This window comes from Manis javanica, chromosome 10 (assembly GCF_040802235.1).
Source record: "Manis javanica isolate MJ-LG chromosome 10, MJ_LKY, whole genome shotgun sequence".
NCBI lineage: Eukaryota > Metazoa > Chordata > Mammalia > Pholidota > Manidae > Manis > Manis javanica.
The window spans coordinates 116,447,550-116,469,745 of NC_133165.1; the positions used below are offsets into that span (position 1 = coordinate 116,447,550).

The window sequence follows — 22,196 nt, forward strand, 5'->3', positions numbered from 1 at the left end:
CCATCCCTCCAGGGTGGGCTGCCTGGGGATGTCCCCGTGTGGTGGCCTCCTGTAAGGGTCCAGGGGAGGATGCTCCTGCCCGTGACCGCACTGCCTTCCACCTGCACTCACTGGGAGTTTGCTCTCTGGGCAGGCCTTTCGTGGGCACTTGCATGTAGTGATAGTATCTGGCATTTGCTGCCTGTTTGCTGTGTGGCCGGGCCCGGGTTACAGTCCTGTGTGAAGATGACCTCAGTGAGCTTTGCGGCAAGCCCAGGAGATCGTTCACAGGCGAGCTGCAGAGAAGCAGCCTCACTTGGCAGGGCTGTGTAGGCAGGGCTGTGGTTCAAAGCCAGGCTGCTGGCCGGTCCAGAGCCGTGCTGTGAGCTGCGGGCCTCGCCACGTAGAGCAGGGCTTCTCTGCTGACTGGCTCTGCCCCTGGGGCACACGTGGTAATGCCTGGGGACAGTTTTGGGTGTCACAGTGGGGGCACTGGTGTGGGTGGGTGGACCCCAGGGATGCCACTCACTGCTTTGGGGCCCAGAGGGCCTGCCCCGCCCCTGCACTGCCCTCTGTGCTGAGGGACAGGCCCTGCTCTGGAGCCCAGGTGGGCCCGCTTGGGGGGCTGATCCCGGTGGCAGGTGGCAGCGGCAGGAGCTGTGAGCAGGCAGAACCCGTGGGGGCGTTTTCAGTCCCCTTGGTGGCCTGTGAGTCCTCGGGACAGTTTGCTCAGAGTGCGTGTGCAGGTGGACCCATGGCAGCCCCCATTCTCAGGCCCAGTCCTGGCCGGGTGGGCTCCCATTACGTGTGTGGGCTAGTCTAGGGGAGGCACGGGGGACAGGGGCTTTCATCTCTGTGGGATAGATGGAGCCTGGGAGTGGAGCCCAGGGCCAGGCCAGAGGCATCCCGGGGTTGGGGTCCTCGTTCTGTCCTGCGGGAGGACCAGGGGTATGTCAGCGAAGGCTTCAGAGATGTGATGTCTGTCAGGTCTCCGGAGGGCGAGGGCTCCTGGGTCGGTAGGTGAGGGAGGTGCCGGGTCGGCTGCCCTGGTTAGCTTTCCCTGAGGTGGGGTTGTGCCGCCTGCACGCCTCCTCTCCATGGTTTGCAGGTTCCCGAGGGCAGGAACCATGCCCCAGGTTTTCTGTGTCCTGTGTAGCTACATAAATGCTGCTGCAGTGAACCGAGTCATCCTCAGGGCCTGTTGAGCACGTGCCCCTGGGCACCACCCTTGTCCCTGAGTGGGGGTGGGTGGGGCCTCTGCTAAGGTGAGGGAGCCGTGAGGGCCATTTACTCGGTTGCTGGTAGGACAGTGTTTTGTACTAAGGCCAGTACGTTCCGTCTCACCGTGGGCAGCTCAGCTGGAGCTCTGCTTCTCCCGCCATGGCACAGGGGTTGGATGCCTGTCCCCACATGGTGCCACTGCCGTGGGGAGCAGGTGTCACCTGCAGACAGTGAAACCCAGCACCTTCAGTGCTGCAACCGCACGTGGGACTGTCCCTCCTGCTGGACGTTCCTCCTGCAGAATCATGAAATGCTGTGGAGCTAAGAGGCTCTGATGGAGGGAGGAGGCCTGAGTGTCACCACCACTGCCCCTCGCCATTCCGGCCTCTTCTCCCCCATCCTTCCCTGAGCGCAGGCTGCCGGGTTGCCTCCTGCAGGCGAGGGACCAGCTCTGGGGGGACAGTGTTCTGACTCCGTGCCCACGTTTGCAGGCCTTTCTGGAAGCTTACCTGGGCCAGGCTATGCCGAGAGGCCGTGGGTCGCCAGGCTCCTCAGTAGCCTGAGGGCCTGTGTGAAGCCTCTGCGCGTTCATATTTTCAGGGTGATGAGTGTGCTCTGCGGAAAGGAGGTGCCCAGCGGGAAGTCTGGTGGCGGCTGCCAGAAGTGGGCAGCGGCTTGTTCCCTCCATGGTGTTTGTTTCTTGCCCATTTCCTGGGGTTTATTTTTTACTCTACTTTAAATTTCAGTTTCAGAAGATATGGCCGCTTGATGGCATTGAGACCCAGGGGTTTATGGCCTTTCGGTGCCTCTTGTGTGTGGGTCCCGTGTGGGTCCCTGGAGGCTCTCTGTGGAGGGACCGAGGACTTGGGCTCTGTCTCGCGGCGTTGTTGGGCTGCTGGATGTAACTTGCTGTCCCACCCCGCCCTGTGGGTCCCTGTTGAGGGGTCCGGGGGCCTTTGTGTGCAGGAGTAGATGGCACCAGGGTGAGAGCTGGGCAAGTATGCAGTCCCGTGCCCCATCCTCCCTGCCCATGGTAGGATCTTGCCTCTGGGTGTCACTGGGTGAGGGTCCCCAGCCGACCTCCCAGGGACTCAAACAGTCTTCAGTGCTTCCATGGGCTTCATCCACCTTAGTGTGTGACTCGGTGGCTTCCCTCCACGCTCAGGCCTAGGTGGCCCATGCAGGCACCCTCCTCCCTGCCAAGTCCAACAGATCCTGGCCTTGTCACTGGGCAGCCTGGCTGGGGGTGCCTCTGGTCGCTGGCATGCCTGCAGTGGTTTGGAGTTTTCTGGTTGTCCTTATCTTGATTTTGTTCATGTGTGTCTGTTTTACTGACCAGTAATACTCTGCCAGTGAGACAGGTGACCCTCACAGGCATCGGCTGGTTTCCTTTTGTTGCTCAAGAGACCCGGGTCTGTGCTGCTCAGCAGTGGGAGGGAGGGGCAGTAGCATTCCCAGAGGGAAGGCGGTCCAGCAGGTGGAGGCCCTCTTGCCAAGTACGCAGTCGGGAAGCCCAGGAGGCCACCCTCACCCACCCTTTGTTCTCTCCCTCTGCAGAAAGTGCCAGCAACACAGCCCCTCTGCAGAGGTCCCAGTCTCTCCCACACTCAGTGACTGTGACACTGGGTGGGGTGTCCGACCAAGGCACCCCCAGCAGCTCAGCGTTGAGTGAAAGAGAGGCCTCCCGACTCGACAAATTCCAGCAGCTCCTTGCCGGCCCTCACACAGACCTGGGTAAGTGCCCGCCGGCCGAGGACACATACACCGCCCAGTTCGGGCTCTTTAGTGCACATGCCCGCATGATGGGAGGGCCGTCCGTTTGGGCGGTTGTGCAGGTAAGTCACCACGATGAGAGGCATTTGCCCTGAAAGTGTGCTTAGTCGTGGTTTACTAATATGCGGTTTGATGGGGCATTTTCTCTGGTTTTTGTCAACGCCTCGGCTGCCCTTTCTGGCTTCTCAGAGCTGCCCTTGGGTTGCCCTGCGAGGCCAGCCAGGGGGATGTCCTTGCTCTTCAAAGTGTTCATGGGGGGCAGGGCTGGTGGCGATGTCCTGACCAGGGCTGGCTTTGCACCCTCTTGCCAGGGGCTGGGGAGTCAGCGTGGAATGCAACAGGCTGAGTGCTGCTGTGGGGCCGAGGCAGGGCTTGGGTGGCTGGGTCCTCGTGTACGGCCCCTGTGGGTCAGGATGCCCGTGTGCGTGCTCTGCAACCAGGCTTGAGGCATGTGTTTGCTTCCAAGTTGTTGGCTGGGCTCAGCGTGGAGCTCCGCTTTACATTCACCTTTGTTGAGTGCCGCTGTGCGGGGCATTTGCTCAGCGCTGGAGCTTTCAGGGGAACTGGATGTGGCTGGTCTCGTGAGACCGTGGCTGGGCGCAGGTGCCAGGGTGGTGCTCCGAGAGCTGGGGCACCCAGGCGGGCAGTGCGCCGCTCGGCCAGCAGGTGGCGCGTGGGGCATGTGGACGGGCTGTCTGGAGGCTCCGGCCAAGCCTGGCAGAGGCTGCAGCCAGGGCTGAGGCCTGGAGGGCGTCTTCAGGGAGGACCTGCGGCTGGTTCGAGATACTGCTGCCATTACGGGCACAGGTCTCATGGCAGGACTTTTCTTCTTAGCTTTGTTGATGTTTTTGCTCATGCGTGTTACATAGTCGCATAGCACAAGAGGACACCGGTGAGGTGAGTCCCTTTCCCTTTCTCTACCTCCACGTTTTCTCTCTTTGTGCAAGTCTAGGGTTGTCTTCCAGAGATGGCCGGGCACATAATCTGAACTTGGTATTTAGACGTAGTTCAAATTCACAGAGAGGCTGCAAGAGTGGTTCAGTGCCTCCCGTGCATTTTGCCCTCGTTTGCCCGCTGTCCCTGTTTGGCCCGTTTTCGTTCCTCCCCCAGCGTGGCTTGTGTGCGTGCGTGCTCTTCCGGAAGCACTTGAGTCAGCGGACAGCTGGTCCCTTTACTCCTGAGAGCTTCTTGTGTGTTTCTCACAGAGACATCCTTGCCTTGTGACCACAGTGCTGTCAGGGTCAGGAAATTGGACAGCTGCCCGCGTCTGTGGTCTGCCGACTGCCCTCGCAGGGTCCTGTGCACCTTTCCCTGGTCCAGGTCTGTCCCGGTCACGCGTGTGCCCCGACGTCGCATCCCCTGTCTCCGTCTCCGTCTCTCTGGAGTGGTGCCCAGCCTGGCACTGTGCTCCTGGATCTGCAAGTCATTGAAGACAGGGGCTGGCTGTTCCTGTAGTGCCCCTGGTGCCAGTTGTCTCATGCCCTTCCTGAGGAGCTCCGGGTCAGTCATTTTTGGCAGGAATGTTACTGATGAGATGTGTGTTCTCGTTCGCGATAGCAGGAGGCCAGGGTGCTGGTGAGTCTCGCTGTGGGTGAGTGCGGCTCTGATCACTTGGTCTCGATGCTGTCAGTTCTTCCACTGAGAGGTTCTCTCTTCCCTTTGGAGATTCAGGAGTGACCCTGGAGAGAGATAGTTTGGGGTCTGCATTTATGGAACACTTTGTAGTTCCTTCTCCTTACAAATGGTCACGCTGTTCTGCCCCTCACTCTGTACAGATAACCGTGCATTTCCCTGACAGTCCTGGAGAACCACGTGGTCTGGTGCCGTGTACTTGCCAGGCTGTGGTGTCTTGTCATTTACCTCCCTCCTGGCAGTACTTAGATTGTTACTAAGTTCCTGTTACTGTTCTGGTGTTCAGACATCCCACCCTCCCCCTGTGCTAGTGACATTCACACAGGACCCCTAGTTGTGGGTGGGAGGGGAGAGCTTGAGAACTGTGGGGGTGGGAGCCCACCCACCAAGCTAGCAGTCAGGGTGGGTTGTGCATGAAGGATAGTCTTGGGGTTTTAGTAGGCAGCTGCACCACTTGGCTGTGTCGGGAGGCCAACTCACATGGTGGTGGTTCTGGAGACCTGGCTGCCCGCATGGGGTGCTGGCTATACTGCCTCCTGGCCATGCGACCCAGAGCAGGCCTGGCAGCTCTCGCGTGCCTCGTGTCCTTGCTCACCTCTGGGCCTGATGGCGGCGGTACTAACTCGGATCCAGTGGGATAACACCCAGGATGCTCAGGAGGGTGCCCAGCCCAGGATGGACACTGGAGAGTTATAGTTGTTACCATTATTTTCATTCGCATTGGTCTGTTTATCCTCTAACTTGATTTTTTTAGCGTAGACATAAATGGTCACTTTTGTGATCTCTGACGCAGTCAGGGAAATTTACAGATATTTTCTTATTTGTGTTCAGTGGTTTCTAACAGTCAGTGGCAAGGAAATTGCAGATGTAAACAAGGCTGCCCAACAGGAAGCATGGTTCTGGAGGGCCTGCACCCCTAGTCAGGGTCTGGTCTGCTGGGTGTTGTCATTGGAGTAACTTGGAAAATAAAATCACACTTAAAAGCAAAGCTTTTAAGACTTATAGGAAAAAGCGAGTATGTGTGGATAGACTGAAAGGTTAATGTGTAAAAATAAAATCCTTTTGTTAGGTTGGTGGGACTATGGTTTTTTCTTTCTTCAGAATTCTGTTTAAATATCGCATCTAACACTGAAGGGCTAAAACCAAAGCTTTTCAAAGTTAAACGATTACTGGATTTGTATTTAGTGGCAAAACACAGCCATTAAATTACCTGTTCTTATAAGGCATTTAAGAGCGCTTTGGAAGGCGATCGGATGTATTACCTTCCTGTTATGTAAGAGATGTGAGCGGCAAATATTTGCCGATGCTGGAGCAGCAAGTCGCTGGCGTGCAAGGGGCCCGTGGAAGCAGTTCTGCCTGCCGAGCGCCGTCCCACCTGGAGGAGAGCTGTTTTTCTTTGTTTAGCTTGTGCTTGGTTATGAGCCTGGGGATGAAAGTAGCAAATAGAATTTAACAGCTCATTCTGCGCGGTCACTGACTCGGTATTTACTTGCACATAGGCCGTCTGCCTTGCAGCCCAAGAAATGACACCTGGAGGCACTCGTTCTGTCCTGTGTACCTGTGGAGAGGGTGCCATTCGGCAGGATGCGCAACGTGGGGCCTGAGGCCTGAGGGCTGACCGCCTCGAGCCGTGGGGCCTTGAGGTCGCGTGGGTGTGGCTGCTTCCTGGCACTGCGGGCATTCTGAAGCAGCTGCAGGTGCCAGGCCAGGTGCATGGGCATGTGCCAGGGCTCCAGGCAAGCACTCGGTCAGACTTAGGATGCAGTGTGTTCTGGAGGATGGCTGTAGGGCAGAGAGGTGGGTCTGTGGGACTGAGTGAAATGCCCCCTCAGGGTCTGGGGCTGGAGGACAGGGCAGCGGGGCCACAGAGGCAGGCAGGGGCAGTGCAGCCGGTGGTCGTGCCCTGACTGTGTGCCACCTGCTCCCACCACCTGCCTCCTGAGCTGGGTCAGGGAGCCCACCCTGCAGGGTCCTTGTGCTGAGGAGGTGATTCACGTTCAGTGCCACAGTTCACTTGTTAGCCGTGTTCACTGAGCACTTGTGGCCAGTGCAGGGCCTGGGGGGAAGCGGAGCCAGACCCCCAGGGTCCCCGCATCCAGGGAGCTGGCCTCCGGTGGGAAGACAGACATGCACAGAGTCTGTACTCCCGAAACTAGCAGGTGGCGGTCGGCATATATGGAGAGGTAGACATTGCTGAGGGATGAGGGCTGGCTGTTGGACACCTGTAAGGTGAGCCCGGCACCAAGGTGGGCATGTGAGGAGGGGAGGGCATCCTGGGGAGGGGCCCTCCATGTGCAGGGTTCTGCTTGAGGAATGGAAGGTAGTTGTAGAGGCAGGGGCCTTTGGGGGGCAGCAAGCCAGGAAGGGACAGATCCTGGGCTTGGAAGGCTGGGGGAAGGGCCTCAGCTTCTACCTGGCGTGTAGCAAGGAGCCTCTGGCGGGCTCTGAACCAGGGGAGTGAAGCTGGGCATGAGCATCGGAAAGTGGTTGCTGTTCTGTGGAAGGAAGAGCCCCTGAATTCTTCCTGTGGCCATTGTCACCTGTGGCCTTGGGCTGAGGCCGTTCTTGGGTGGCCACTTGGGGGTGCTTCTGTGGGGACACAGGAGGGACAGGGAAGAACACAGGGCAGTAGATGGGGGCAGGAGCCAAGGGTCTGGGCTGGGTGGCCAATTCCTCAGGCGCACAGGGCAGGCGGGCTGAACCTGGCCTGGTGGGACTTGAAGCGGGGTGCGCTGGAGGGCAGCAAAAGCCAAGACTGTCACTGTTGGAGCCCAGGGGCTGTGGGGATACGGGGCAGCTGATGGACACAGAAGCCAGAACACACCCCAGAAGTCTGTCATTTCCCTGGGGAGACAAAAGCAGGTGTTTGAGTCAGGGACAGCAGTGTGTCCACGGGACCCACAGTTGCTATCACTCTGCTTTATATGCACATTTATATATACAGACAGTCCCCAACTTAGGCTCATTAAACTTAGGATTTTTCAACTTCATGATGGTGTGAAAGCGACGTGCATTCAGTAGAGGCCATACTTTGAATTTTGAATCTGGCTCTCTTCCTGGGGTAGGGCCACACGGTCCGATCCTCACTCTGGCGCGAGGCAGAGCCGGTCAGCCACACGATCACGAGGGTCAGCGATGGAGCCACTGACGGCCACCTGTACCCTGCAGCCATGCTGTTGTTCACTTCAGAACCGTATTCCACACATCACATGAGACTCAGCCCTGTATCGTACGTAGGCTTTGGGTGACGGGTTCTGCCGGCTGCAGGCTACGGTGAGTGTCTGTGTGCAGGTGAGGCTCAGCTCTGATGCAGATGGGCTGGACGTGTTACATGCAAGGTCCACTTCCAAGATTTTTAGCCTGTGATGGGTTTATCGGGATGTAACTGCATTATAAGTTGAGGAAGATCTGTATATACTGTCCCCCAAGCCTAGGCACACCAGCCATCTGCTCCAGATAGTAGCCCTGGACCCTGCTTCACAGCCGATGAGGTTGGGCTTTGGGTCGTAGACGTGCCCGCTGCCTGTGGACTGGGCTGGGAGCTGGGCTTCGCACCCTCACCACACTCTAAGCCCCCATTCCCACTCATGCCAGTGAGTGTAGCTGGTGGGCACTCTCTGGGCTTCTCGGGTGCCTGAGGAAGGAGGGCCTTGTGGAGCACCTGGAGCAGGGGCTGGCCTCGGGCGTCAGGCCTTGGCTCAGAAAACCTTGCTGTGGTCCAGACATGCCCAGCATCGCCCTCCAGTGGCCAGCGCCTGCCTGCTGCTGTGGCTGCATCGGAGCAGCAGGGACTTTACTGGGGCATGTGTGTGACATGTGCCAAATGGCAGGGCCTCCTCAGACTGAGAGGCCGAGAGGCACCAGGTGGGTGCTCTGGCCAACTAACTCAGGGTTCTCTGGACCCTCGCTGGGAGGACCTCACATGTATGGCACCCCAGGGGCCACCTGGAGCCTCCGAAGTGCACAGGCCCTGGGGGAGGGGACACCAGTGACCACCTACTCCTTGCTGCTCAAACAGGTCCTGGTCCAGCCATGCCTTCTGTGTGCTCGAGTGCCGCCCCGCTGACCTGCGTGGGCCCCTGGGACTTGCCCTCCTCTGTCCTGCTCGGGCTCCTGCCTCGCTCCCTCCCCACCCCCTTCCTCCTGATGCCCTCCGTCTCCTCCCCTACCCTGCTGCTCCAGCTCATGCTCCCCTCCACCCTGCCCCCTCACTTGGCTGGATGCATTTGACCCACTGGCTTCTCTGGCCTGTTTGCACCCCTTTCCAATCAGAGAATTGGTTCTTTCACTGCTGGCACCAGTTCAGCTACAGATGAGCTTCTTCAGATGAGCCCTGTGGTGCCAGCTGCGCTTCTGGGAAGGGGTTGGAGCGTAAGAGGTGGGGCAGTGGACAGCGCCTGCTCAGGTTGTCAGGGGGCCTGGGCAGAGTGTCCCTGAAGGCCAGGTTTTATCTCAGCTCTGTGGCTTGAGAAAAAAGTACTTCTGGTGAAACAAACAAACTTTAAGAAAAGGGCTGATGAATTTATGAGACTGTGGTCCCCTGGTTCCTTCCCTGGGAGCACAGCCAGGCCCCACTGGGGGCAGGGGCTGGTGCCTCAGAGGGCTGGGTGTACAGTGGGTGCGTGTGCTCCCCTGGGGTGCATGATTCCTCTGGTGTGAAGATGCGGTGGGTTCTCTTGGCACCTTTCTTGTGGCCGCCATGTCTCCCCTTCCTGCACGTGGGTTGGCTCAGCCTCACCTGGCCTGACAGCCGAGTCTTGGCTGGTTCTGAGTCTGAGCTGGGAAGGGCTGTGGCTGGGTGCCACTGTCGCCGGCTGACCCTCCTCTGGGGTGTGGGCTGCCTGGAGACCCTGGGCCTGGGCCTCTTGGCGCCCTTCAGGCCCAGCTTTGTGCCCCACCGCTCAGCTGTCCCCTGCGCCCCAGTTCCGGTTCTCCCTGTCGCAGCCTTCCTGATGAGGGGAGCCCCAGCTGAGCGACTCCTCAGGACTGTATGTGAGGGGGTGCTCGCTTGAAGTGTGTCATCTGTCTTTAAAGTGATTTCTAGGCTAAAGGTGTCACCTGAGTCGGATACACAAGACTCCATCTCTCTCCAACCCGTCCCTGCTCCCTCCCTCCTCTCTGCACCAGCCTCTGCCCTGTGCCCAGGCCCAGACCTGGCCTGTGCCTCCCCCCACTCCACCCGCTCACCTGCCGGCCTGCGCCTCAGGCTCAGCCCCTCCACCACATGCTCTGGCCTGAGCCGCTGCCTCTTGCCGATGGTGACGGTGCTCCCCTCCTGGCCCCCTGTGCCCTGGGTTGTGTGCCTTAACTGCAGTCAGTGGCCCTTTGGAAAGGAGACCCAGGCCAGGTGTCTCTGGGTCTCAGAGCCTGGCCAGGGGCCCCATTTCACTTGGTGGGGCAGCCATAGGCCTGAGGACGGCCTTCTGGGGCGGCCGACCTGCTGCTGGTCCTTAGGCTCCTCTGCCCTTGCTGCTCTGTGGTTTCCGGAGCACGCCGCATGCCCTGCCCTGGGCCTCTGCACCGTGTCCCTCTGTCCTGGAGTCCACGTGGCCCACTTCCTCCAGGTCCCTGCTGCGCCGCCGCCTCATCGTCAGCATCTCCCACCCGAGCCTGTGCGGCAGCTCGTGTACGCCCGCCCAGAATGCCTTCGTCCCTCCTCCTCGGCTGCCCCGCCACCTGCCCCGAGGTGGGCTGCTTTCTCTCCGCCCTGTCCCTCCGCGGGCAGGGCTCCATCTCTCTTGAACACTGCTGACGGCTCTGCCTGGCGCTCTGAGTGCAGGGCAGCTAAGGCGCTGGTTCAGCGTCGTTGTGTGGCTGCGTAGACGTTTCTCCCTCCCTTGGGGGCACGCTGCCTTCCCTCTGGTTTTGTCTCTCTGAGCACGGTTACTGGCTAAGTAATCACCGATATCCGAAGGCCAGCCCACCTGCGACCGCGTCTCCCTTCAGTCGGGTCTGCTTGCTGCTTGTGTTTTCCAGCCCGGATGTCCCTGCACCGCCAACCCCGCCGTCCCTCCCAGCCTTGGTCCCTGTCTTCCCGTTAGGAGAGGGGCTACATTGCTTTCCTCTGCTTCATTGTCTCGTGGTGGGGTTTTTGTGCTGTTGTTCACAGAATGTGATTAAAAGTCAACAAAATGGAGATAGTAATAAAATACAACCGAAATTGCCAGTTTACTGTGCCAACTTATGACACAGGTGCAGCCTTTCTCTGCTGCCTCTTTGTGGCTCCAGCCCGCCCGCAGTCCTCCGGGGCCCCCAGCCCAGGGTGCTCCCCGCAGTGTTCCTCCTGCGGACCGTCCACTGGGCTCCAGCAGGGGTGCCAGGACCTCGGGGGACATGTCGCTCCTGACTGCATTGCATTGTCCCTTGTTTTTGGTGACGCTTCCACTACTAGATGTGGTATTTGAGTTACATACAGTATCACTCAGCTTAAAAAAAAAAACAAATTGAATATGATTTGGTGAAAGTTAAGTATTTCATTTAATATCTATAGTAGAGTAAATCTTCAGTTTACTAGGAAACCTTTCAGGGTTCATTCAGGTAACTGTCTATTGAATGATGACTGTGTAATCTTAAAAGCAAATGTTAAAAAAGTGTTTATAAGTCTATGGTTTTTAGAGGAGCCATCTTAAAAACCGATCTGTTACATATTTGTCTTTTTTTTCTAATGATTTGGAGATTGGGGTATTAAATCACTAATTGAGCAGCTGTCGGCTGTGGTGTCTGTTTCTCCTCTTTGAGGGCGGGGAGAAGGGAAGCGGGGAGTGTGAGCGTCACAGGGAGTGGATTGTCCTTGCTCTCGGCAGCATTGGGTGTGCACAGCTCCGCGCTGTTATTTCCTGCCCTGCTCCGAGTGCTAGAGCCGTGTCCACCTCTCCTCTGGGCAGTGGGCTCCTGCGGGCTTTGGCTGAGCCACTCACCCCGTGTTCCAGTGACTGGTGGCTGGTGCATGGCATGTCCTCAGGAAGTGGTGGTGGTGGCCAGCAGCCCACTAGCTGGTAGCCGTTCCTCTCCTGCCCCTTGACCCTTTAGTGGTGGGTGGCATCTCTGGGCTCCCTGCTGACCTGGGCTGCCTTGTGTCGAGCGGCATGGATTAGGATTTGCCCTGACTGTGAAAACTAGACTCAGGGACTTGTAAACAAATAGGGTTTTAAAAAATCTCAGCCAGGTATCTGGATATTGGCGACTACTGGCAGTGGTCCCCTGCTCATCGTCATGCAGCTGAGCTCGTGGCTGCGAGATGGCAGTCTTCATCTTGTGGTGGGGCCAAGAGCAGTTCTGTGGCATCTGTACTCTTATCAGGAGAGCAGAGTGTCCAGGACTGGGTCACATGGCCACCCCTAGCTGCAAGGGACCCTGAGAAGTCAGTATCTCACTAGGGCCATTGGCACTTTGAAATTGGGATTCTGGTAATGGGGACGTGGGAGGGGGTACATACTGGGTGGGGACAGCACTTGTGCTGGCCGCTCAGATAGCCTTGTGTAATCTGTCACCTCACCGTTTCCGGTTCCTTGAGGTCAGGGACTGTTTTTCTCCTGTTATAACGTTTAACTTACGTGGTGTGCAGTGCTGAGCCTAACACGTCATAAAGGCCCAGAACATGTCTAAATTGCATTGAACCTTGTGCAGAGGCTTCGGTGTGGCGGGGTGACTGAGTGAACTGGAGTTTTCACAAAGCCGTGGTGTTCAGAAGGGGCCCACCCCTGCCTGTTTTTCCCCCAGAAATGGAGCTGAGACTGTGGAGGACCATCAACCATCGTATAACTGAGTGGCTAGCTCTGGAAGCCGTGACGAAAATAATATTTTTGTTCTAAGATGATTTATGTTCTTGGAATCTATTAAAAAGGAGACTGACTAAGATAATTAGAACAGAGCTGAGCTGAGAGAAATTGAGCTAAGAACAGATATAAAAAGGTGTTAACTTAGAAAAATGAGTCGTGTTCTCTGACCTCCTCAGGGTTTGGGTGTGACGGTGAGTTGCCGCCCACAGGCTGAGGGACAGAGGTCATGGGACCTGAGAGGGGAGCTGAGTGTCTGTGGCAGGTGGGTCACACCCGCACCCAGATGGACGCTACAGTGTGGTCCTCGACTGGCTAGGCCCAGAGTGGACAGCCCTGGGATTTGGTTGGATAGTTCGGGGCTGGAAGTCCACCTTCCTCCAGGGGCGGCCCTCGGAGAGCTGCTGAGCAAACAGGTGCTGCTTCTCCCCAGGCATGGCCTGGGCACCTGGAGAGCCGTTGGGAGAGTGTATTTCCTAAGGGGATTGGCATGTGCTTGTGATCATGGGCCCTGTGTGGCGCATCTAGTAAACTTGGCAGATGAAGCTACCAGGAAGAGGTGTTTTTTTAAAGAAGGAAAGTTGGGAGAGAGTGATGAGCCAGTGGATTCTCCGCGGGCATGGGAGGGTGGCGGGCAGTGTAGCAGCGGGATTGTTTGACTTCTTTGGGATCAAGGGCTTTGGGACAGTGATGGTGGTGGCTGTGGGAGTGACAGTGGTGGTGATGGAGGAGGTGGTGGAGGTGATGGTACTGGTGGTGGTGATGGAGGAGGTGGTGGTGCAGGTGGAGGAGGTGGAGGTGATGGCCGTGCTGGTGACCATGGTGGACGTGATGGTGCTGGTGGTGGTGATGGAGGAGGTGGCGGTGATGGTGGAGGAGGAGGTGGCAGTAACTGACTTTATCAGGCGCCGCCTCTGTGTCAGGTCCTGCTCTGTGGGATTCTGTGCATTTCATTCTTCCTTCCCAAGAGGCTGGGACTGTTACCACTCAATTGTACTGCTGGGGAGCAGACAGGTATTTTGTCTAAGGATATATAGCAAGTAAGCAGCACAATTGGGATTTGAACCTGGACTACCGGCCCCAGGCCTCCAGTCTTCACCCTTGTGCTACCTCCTGGGAAGAGGTCTGTGTGTGGGAGCAGCGAGAGCCTTGCTGGTGACCCTTCAGGCCAGGGGGGCACCCAGAGCGTCCCTGGCCCAGGACTGCCGAGGCCTCCCACCCGGTGGTGTTTGAGCCACCTGCTCATTAGGATGACCCCCAGCCTTTCCCTTCTGGCTGGAGTGAGAGCCTGGGGTGGTGGCCTTGAGCAGGACCTGACGGGGCATCTCCAGAGTTAAAGGGAGGGGGGTGCTGGCGGCTGGGGGATGGAGGCCTGAGCGGGGGCCTGCAGAGGCCTGGAGCACGGGCCGCCTGGTGACGCCACTGCGCCCCAGTCCAGTGTCGCTCCGTGTTTCCCAACAGACGGAGGCCCTCCCCACCATGGCACATTTGCTGATGGCCGTTTGGTTGCTCTCCTTCCCCAGGACAGAGCCCAGAAGCTCCCTTAGCTCCATTCATTACCGTCTGGTGGCTCCAGGGGGGCTCCAGGGGGCTCAGAGAACTGACCAGTGGGAGGAAGTTGGACGTGTTAGAGGTGGAAGGAGAGGTCAGGTGCTGCTTTGGGCTTGTCGTGCTGGAAGGGCCCACGTACCGTCCTGTCCCTGGAGGGGAAGCCGCAGTCTCGTGTGCAGGGATGTGGGGCCCTGCGTCTGCACAGCCCGGATTACACTCTCGAACTGCCCTGGTGATAGGAGCCTGTGTGCTAGAAAAGCAGGGGCAAGTCAGTGAGCAGTGGGGACTGCAGTGGCGGGAGGCCGGTCAGCTGTGGGCCAGCACGGGCAGCGGCCTGGGGAGTGCTCTCGCCGTGGAGGGGCGGGGGTCAGCGCCAAAGGAAATGGGCCGCCGGGGTCCCTGTGTGGGTCTGTCCGCACCGCTCCGGAAGCCAGTTGGTGGTTGGTCTGCTGCTTGCTGGGCTCCAGCAGGCTGCCCCTGCCCGGTGTGGCATTGCATTCTGCGGGAAATTTCCCTCTCAGGACACACGAGTTGATGGGGTGACAGGTGTGCACGCAGGCCCCCTGAGCTGGCTGGTCACCTTGCTGCAAGGGGCGAGTTGGTGAATGAGGGCCTGGGAGTCCTGGCTGAGGACAGGGTGGCGCACAGCCCCGAGACCCAAGCGCGGTGCCCCCTGCGTAGCCACATCTGAGGTGTGGCATGTGTCCTTGTGCTGCTGCCATGCTGTCGGGGAGGAGAAGCGCGGGGCCCTGCGCATGTGACGAGGCTCGTGGCACCGACGCTCGTGGCGCCAACAGAGCCCCACAGACTGGGTGGCTTGTGAATGGCCCGCTTCTGCCTCACCGATCTCGAGGGTGGAAGTCCAGGGTCAAGGTGCAGACAGATTCGGTGTCTGGCATGGATGGTGGCGCCTTCTCGCTGTGTCCTTGTGTGGAGGGTGCCCAGGAGCTCCCTGCGGGCCCTTTTTGAGGGCGCCAATCCCAGCATGCGGGCTCTGCCCTCAGGACCTATCCACTTCCTACAGGCGCCCCTCCTGACGCCATCACGCTGGAGTCGGGATGTCCCATGTGAACTCGGGGAGCGCGAGCACTGTCTGGGCAGCCGTTTGCCCGGCGAGATGTGGTGCTGCCCGGCCCTTTGCAGGATGATCCATGGCTTATGTCTGAAATGCTCTTTCCCACCAATTATCGCACTGCTTTGGTGCTGACCCTAAGGGTAGAGCTGGCAGCACCCCTCCCTGCCCTTTTGCAGACGAGGAAACTGAGACTCAAAGGAGGAGGACGTGCGTAAGGTCAGAGCCCAGCAGCGGCCGTCCTCGGCCTTCTCCTCCAGGCGCTCTCACCGCGCACTGCGTCGCCCACCTCGCCAAAGCACAGGATAGGCGCTTCTGGACACATGATACAGGATTACGTCATGCATAGTCAAAATGAGAAAATGGGGGGCTTTCTAATGAATATGCCAGGCATGGGAGATGAAAAATGACGTGGTTGGCATTATAGCTGGATATAAAGCGGAAAGGAAGTTAAAGGAACTTTGTCAGCTGCCAGGAATGAAGGAAACACTGGGTTTTGTGTAGCGAGGTGAGGAAAATCATCCTCATTCTGCTGTTAGAGGAGGGAAATGTTGCCAGGTAAGGCTTCAGTTTTGATTTTTAGTCAACTCTTTAGTAATTAGTATAAACCGAAGACTCTCTGGTGAAATCTTAAGACTATGTTCAAATTGATCCTAAAGGGAAAAAGTTCAAGTTTGCTTAAAATGTCTAGAAAACAAATGTCATTTTTCTTAGCCTAGATTATTCTAAAAAAAATTAGGTAAGGATATCTTTTAAAACATACTTCCTAACCTAAGATATAAGCCATGCATTTGTTTTAGGTTCTACATGTAGGAGAAACCACACTGTAGAAAAGTAAGAAGCCATATCTGCTAGCACACCCTGCTGCCCTTAGGATCTTGGGGGGCCGGGTGGGAGGAAGACGGGGGTGTGGGCTTCGCAGTCTCATCAGCTCATGGCCCTGCCTCACGATTTACTAGCAGAGTAACGTTGGCTGTTTTTATTTTATTTTTTAAGCTTCTTTGAGCTTAATTATCCTGCTTGCCTCCATACTGTTTTGGAGGCTTGATGAGATGACCGTGTCTAGTACAGTGCCCGGCGCAGTGGGTGTGCCCAGGGCTGGTGGCTGCCCTCCCGTCTCCGTCCTTTCCCTGTACGCCCTTCACCCACCTCTTCTCCCAGAGAGGCAGTGAGAATACAGGTGCAGTTTGCTACCCTGTTGTTTCAGTTAATATTATGACATAAGCTTTTCCCATGTTGCTATAGATTTCATAATCATTTTTAATGAATGTATAATGTCTTGAAAATGATCTTAAAATTGTTATTAAAATTGTATATCGGTCTAAATCAACATTTAATTTATATGCTTAATCAAACTCTAGACACGTTAAATGATATTCAAAATGTGTAATATAAACCACACCACCAGAAGTGTTGTCCCTTGGTGTTCTGGGGGACAGGCGGGGATAAGAACATGCAAGTGCTCGTCACTTAACGTTTGGAAACTGGCAATACTTATTTTTTTTTTTGTTTACTAGGTTTTTTTAGATTGAAAAAGCTACATGTGTCATGCTAAAAAATTCCAGTGGTCTGTAAGGGCTTACACAGTAACGAATAAACCTCCTTTCCTGTCCAGCTAGGCGGCCCCTCCTGTCCATCCCTGTGAGAGGTGCGTGGGTTCAGGCACCTGCCAGCAGGTGTTTCTGGACGTGTGTGCCACCCCCACTCTTCTTAAGTACAAGTGGGGGCTTCTCGGTCCTGTGAGCTCTTCTCACGTCACAGGCACCAGAGAGCCCGACCGCAGGTGATAGCATATGATAAGCACAGTCCTCGTTTTAGTCACAAGGGTCGGAATGGCTTAAAAAATCATCCAACTTTCCAGTAAAATAGCCTTTTTAAAAAATTGAGGTGAAATTCATATAACATGCAATTAACAATTTTAAAGTGTACAATTCAGTGGCATTTAGTAGGTTCACAATGTTGTACAACCACCATCTAAAATATTCTTAATTGTCAGAAATTCAGTCATCAGAAGTTTCATATAACAGCAGTTATATAATTAGGGGTTTTTTTATATATCAGATTTTTATATCAGATGAAGAGACAAGTTTTCCCATGACCCTTTGCTGGTCTCTCTTTGGCCCCTGGACGTAACTCATTTCAGGATTAAATTACCTCCTGGAAAATGTGATGCAGCAAATCTGTGAGTGCTGTGGGGAAGCCAAGATGCTGATCCTTTGGGCCGGTGGCATCAGGACCAGGAAAGAGGCTCCGATCAGTGAGTGGGCAGCCTGTGGTGGGAACGGTGTGTGTCCCCACTGCTGGGGGCTCTTCCCTTCCTGGTGAGTGGGGGACCGAGCTTCCCAGAGCAGGCCCTCTGGGCATAGGCCACCAAGCCCCGTAGGTGCCGAGCGTGGTGCTGGTGGAGGCCTTCCCATCTCGGCATAGGGCCCTGGCAGAAATGGGCTGAGTCAGAACCGAATCCTGTGGCTGACTCTGGAGTCTGTGCACCTGCTGCTCCCCCGAGTTGCCTGTTGTGGGGACCTCGGGACTTGCCCGCAGAGCAAGTAGTGTTCTGGGTGAGTCTGAAAGATGCTATGTTCCCTTAGATGCTTATGCCATCCTGGGCCATCATCGTGGGAGTGAGACAACACCCACATGACTCTCTTCTGTCTGAGAACAGAGCGACAGTAGCCTTGGACTAGCTTTCAGATGGCATGGAAGGCAAGCAGGGGCTCCAGGGCCCTGCCCAGTGTGCCCCCTGCGTCTGTGTGTGCCCAGTGCTCTGATGGCCGTGGCAGAGGCGTCTCCGCATTGCTTTGGACCCGCACAGGCCGTGGGCCCGTGGTTCCTGTGGCGATACGTTTACAGTCTTTCTCCATGTGAGGGTGTTCAGTCCTTTGGAACTAAAAGATTTCTGTGGGACAAAGATCTTCTGTGCGATACTGATAAAACCCTTCATTTTTGTTGCTTGGTACCCTGGTTGTTCAGAAGCTTCTAATGTGGAGACAGACTGTGCCGACTCAGATGCAGGTGTGGGCCCTCTACCCCAGTGGCGCCGCCCGCCTGCGCCCAGCACGTCCCCCTTTCCCCGACCTGTCGTCTTCGTTTTGAGGCCTGCACCCTGTGTCCTCATGCTCTGTCCGGCTAGCGCTGTTTGTCTCTGGTCCGGTGTATCGAGCGCACTCAGTGGATGTCAGCTGGGCGAAGGGTGCTGAGCCGGCCAGGCGCTGTGAGCCCTCTCCAAGCTGCGTCCTGCGGGCTGGTCGCATGGGCCACTCGCTGCTCATGGTCTTGCGTCCACTTGCGGCCGGGCCCCCGCTGCTCCTTGCCTGTCCTGTGGAGAGGAGGGTCGAGCTCGAGGATGGGAGGCTTTATCCCTAGCCTGCTACCACGGTGGTGGGACTGGGCTGCTGGCATCCCCAGGTGGTAATGTGACCTGCACTCAGCCTTGGTGGCTTTTGGACTCGGGAGCATGGCCATGCTGGGCTGTGTACGGCTGGTCACTTGGCTGTGGTTTGGGGCACGATGTATTACCAAGCCCCCTGGGTGCGGGGCAGCGAGCCGGCTGCATGTGCCCATGGATGGTGGACAGTGGGCATCTGGGTGTTCAGAGTGCTTGTCTTGGCAGGTGTGGGCCCTGGACGGTGACTGAGTCTCATGGAAAGGCCCCAGGGCCTGTTGCCCGGCAGGCCAGGGAGGCCTTTTGGGTGGGGTGGTGAGGAGATATCGGGGCACAGACCCCATGGCCAGGCCACAGAGGGGCCGTTGGTGAAGAGAACGGGGCTCGTGCATCCCTCTGGTCACCATCTGACACTCAGTTGATGCTGCCAGTACCAGGGCCTGTGCGCGAGGGCGACGTGAGCTTGACGAGTGCTGTGCAGCCCCCCAGCGTTTGTGGGGGGCCTTGTCTCGTGGGTGTGATCCCGACAGCCGGAGCCACCAAGGCCGTCCAGATGGAGGGGCGAGGACAGGCGCAGCACCCGGGGGCAGGCAGGGTGCAGCCGCACAGCCGGGCCCGAGGCAGCCGTGGCAGGTCAGGCACCCGGTGTGCGGAGCCGCGTGCAGCCTGCGCAGCTCTTCTCAGGGACGCGGGGGTGGGGGGCGAAGGGCCAGCCGGCTAGTGCGCCCGTGTGTGAGCCCCTGTGGCTGAGGGCGCTGGTCCAGCCCGGGGCCCCGCAAGAGCGGGGACTCTGAAGAAAGCAGGGGGAGGAAAGGCCAGACCTCGGCCAGTGTGGTGTGTGAGGCGAAGGCTTGTGGTTCCAAGGCAGCCGTGGTGCAGCAGGAAGCCCTGGCTCTGAAAAGGACAGGCTGTGACCAGGGTCCAGACCCGGCCGCTGCTGACTTCCGACCAAGTCACTGAATCCATTCGTGGTCTCATTTTCCTCATGGATAGAATCAAAGAATCCGTTCAGATGGTGGCAAAGGCCTGAAACTCCGTCATGTCAACTTTGCTGTCTGGTAGTTGGGAGCCAAGGAAGGCTTGTGGGTGGGGGAGTGGAGTGATCAGACCGTGCTTTGGGGAGGTTAATCTTGCTTCTGTTCCTTTGTGATAATCCCACTGTAGGGCTGCGAGTGACAGCATGTCGGTGACACTCTGAAGTTCAGCAGGTGAATTAGCTGTGCTTTGAACTGGAACTCCCTCGTGCTTCTCGAGGGTCTGATGGCAGCCTCGGCCCCCCTGCCCTCCTCCTCCTGCCCGCTCTCTCCAAGAACCAGGCCTTTCTTCTCTGCACGGCCTGTGGCTGCAGCAGGCTCAGACATAATGAGGCCGTGAGGAGCGGCTGGCGGTGGGGACAGGCAGGGGACGCTCGTGAATCAGGAGGATCGCAGGTGGCCCCTGTGAAGCTGGCTTCGGAGGTGTGCGGGCTCTGTGGCTCACACGTGTCGTTCACTTTGTGGCTGCTTGGCTTGGCTCCTCCTCAGCCATTTTCCCACCCTTTCCTCACCACCGTTGGGCCACCCTGTGCAGAGCTGCAGGCCCATTGCCCATCCCTGGCCCTTTGGTCTGCTCGCTGGGACATCCTGAGGTAGGTTTTCAGTGGATGTGGACAAAGGGTGGGCAGAAGGCTTGCACTGTTGTTTTAAAGGAGATTCAGCATTTTGGGATGAATTTCTTGCCCTTGTTTTATCATAGTGCTGTTGGCGAATTTAGGAGTGACCGCGGCCGCACATGAGGTGCTTCCTTACCTTAGCAACCTGAACCTGCCTGATCTGATTCAACTCTGACTCACTCCCAGCATTCGTCTTTGCTCGCTTTGCTTCTTTCCAGGCCATTTCACGCCTCTGGCGCTTACCATTTGCATTTCTGCAGTGTCTCCAGTGTGTGGTGTTGCCGCTGGTACTGATACGCCTGCAGCCCAGAGCTGTCGTGTTGGGATTCCTGGGCCGCCGCTGCGCTGCATTTTGTGGGTACCCAGAGCTCTTTCTGTATGCATTTTGTTTGCTTGTCCCCTTACTTTAATGACCTTCTAGATCAGACTATGAGATGCTTTGCTAAAGACACTCTTTCCTTCCATTTATTCATTCTATTTCCTTAATAAAATATATATTGAATTAGTAAGACATGAATTTCCTTATGTGTGCCAATTCTATCAGAATTCATCAAAACTTTTCTAGATTTGGGACTTCTGTGCTTGGAAATTCTATCCCCATTACCTAACTGAATATTAAGGTATAAAATCTTTATTTAGCACAGTCATTTTTTGATCTTTAGTATGCGGCATTTAATTTACAGTTATTTTCAGTGAGATTTTAAATTTGCTCTGTCCAGTGTGGCTGATTTTTCTTGAGAGAGAGAAATCTTATTTTCATTTTAACTTTTTATTGTCGCCTTTATTTTCCTGGGCTAGAAGAACCATTTAACTAATACTGAAAATTGCTTTTGATTATTTCATTCCATTAAAGTTTGTAGAAAGCTTCTACCAGGCCAGGCACAGGGGGCCAAGGCTCTGCCCCAGTGGGGACACAGATGGGCTGCAGGTCATCACAGCAGAGCTTGGGGGACATCAGGGCTCATGTCTGACGTTCTGGGCAAACACAGGTGAACAAGTAACTGCACCTGGGGTTTTGGCTGGGGGTGGAGCGGGCAGGCCCTCTCCGGTCAGCGGTGTGCTGTCTATGCTGAGCCTGTGGGTGTGCCCCCTCCTGGACCTGGGCCTGGGCAGGCCATTCCAAGAAGGAGCCAGGCAAGTGATAGCAAGGAAAGAGATCTGCCTCTGCTGGTGTGTATGTGTGTGTGTGTGTGTGTGTGTGTAAGGCGGCGTGGTGGACGCCTGCAGGTGTGTGTGTGTGTGTGTGTGTGTGTAAGGCAGCGTGGTGGATGCCTGCAGCTCTGTGTGGGAGGTGTGTGTGTGTATGTGTGTGTGTGTGTAAGGCGGCGTGGTGGACGCCTGCAGGTGTGTGTGTATGTGTGTGTGTGTAAGGTGGCGTAGTGGACGCCTGCAGGTTGTGTGTGTGTGTGTGTGTGTGTGTGGAAGGTGGCATGGACACCTGCAGCTCAGTGTGGGAGGTGTGTGTGTGTGTGTGTGTGTGTGTGTGTGTAAGGCAGTGTGATGGACACCTGCAGCTCAGTGTGGGAGGTGTGTGTGTGTGTGTGTGTGTAAGGCAGCGTGGTGGATACCTGCAGCTCAGTGTGGGAGGTGTGTGTGTGTGTGTGTGTGTGTAAGGCAGTGTGGTGGATACCTGCAGCTCAGTGTGGGAGGTGTGTGTGTGTGTGTAAGGCAGCATGGTGGATACCTGCAGCTCAGTGTGGGAGGTGTGTGTGTGTGTGTGTGTGTGTGTGTGTGTAAGACAGTGTGATGGACACCTGCAGCTCAGTGTGGGAGGTGTGTGTGTGTGTGTATGTGTGTGTGTGTATAAGGCAGCATGGTGGATGCCTGCAGCTCAGTGTGGGAGGTGTGTGTGTGTGTGTGTGTGTAAGGCAGTGTGATGGACACCTGCAGATCTGTGTGGGAGGTGTGTGTGTGTGTGTGTGTGTGTGTGTGTGTGTAAGGCAGCGTGGTGGATACCTGCAGCTCAGTGTGGGAGGTGTGTGTGTGTGTGTGTAAGGCAGTGTGGTGGATGCCTGCAGCTCAGTGTGGGAGGTGTGTGTGTGTGTGTGTGTGTGTAAGGCAGTGTGGTGGATGCCTGCAGCTCAGTGTGGGAGGTGTGTGTGTGTGTGTGTGTGTGTGTAAGGCAGTGTGGTGGATGCCTGCAGCTTAGTGTGGGAGGCA

General features: G+C 56.6%; 1 protein-coding gene across 8 annotated transcripts in view; it reads left to right on the forward strand.

The window, feature by feature from the left end:
- TBC1D22A (TBC1 domain family member 22A) overlaps positions 1-22,196 on the forward strand; it is a 400,381-nt gene that overhangs the window by 23,146 nt on the left and 355,039 nt on the right. For all 8 annotated transcript variants that reach the window (XM_073214063.1, XM_073214060.1, XM_073214061.1 and 5 more), the window contains exon 4: positions 2,758-2,934. In XM_073214063.1, the coding sequence (XP_073070164.1) occupies positions 2,758-2,934 (177 nt within the window). The remainder of the gene's footprint in view (positions 1-2,757; positions 2,935-22,196) is intronic.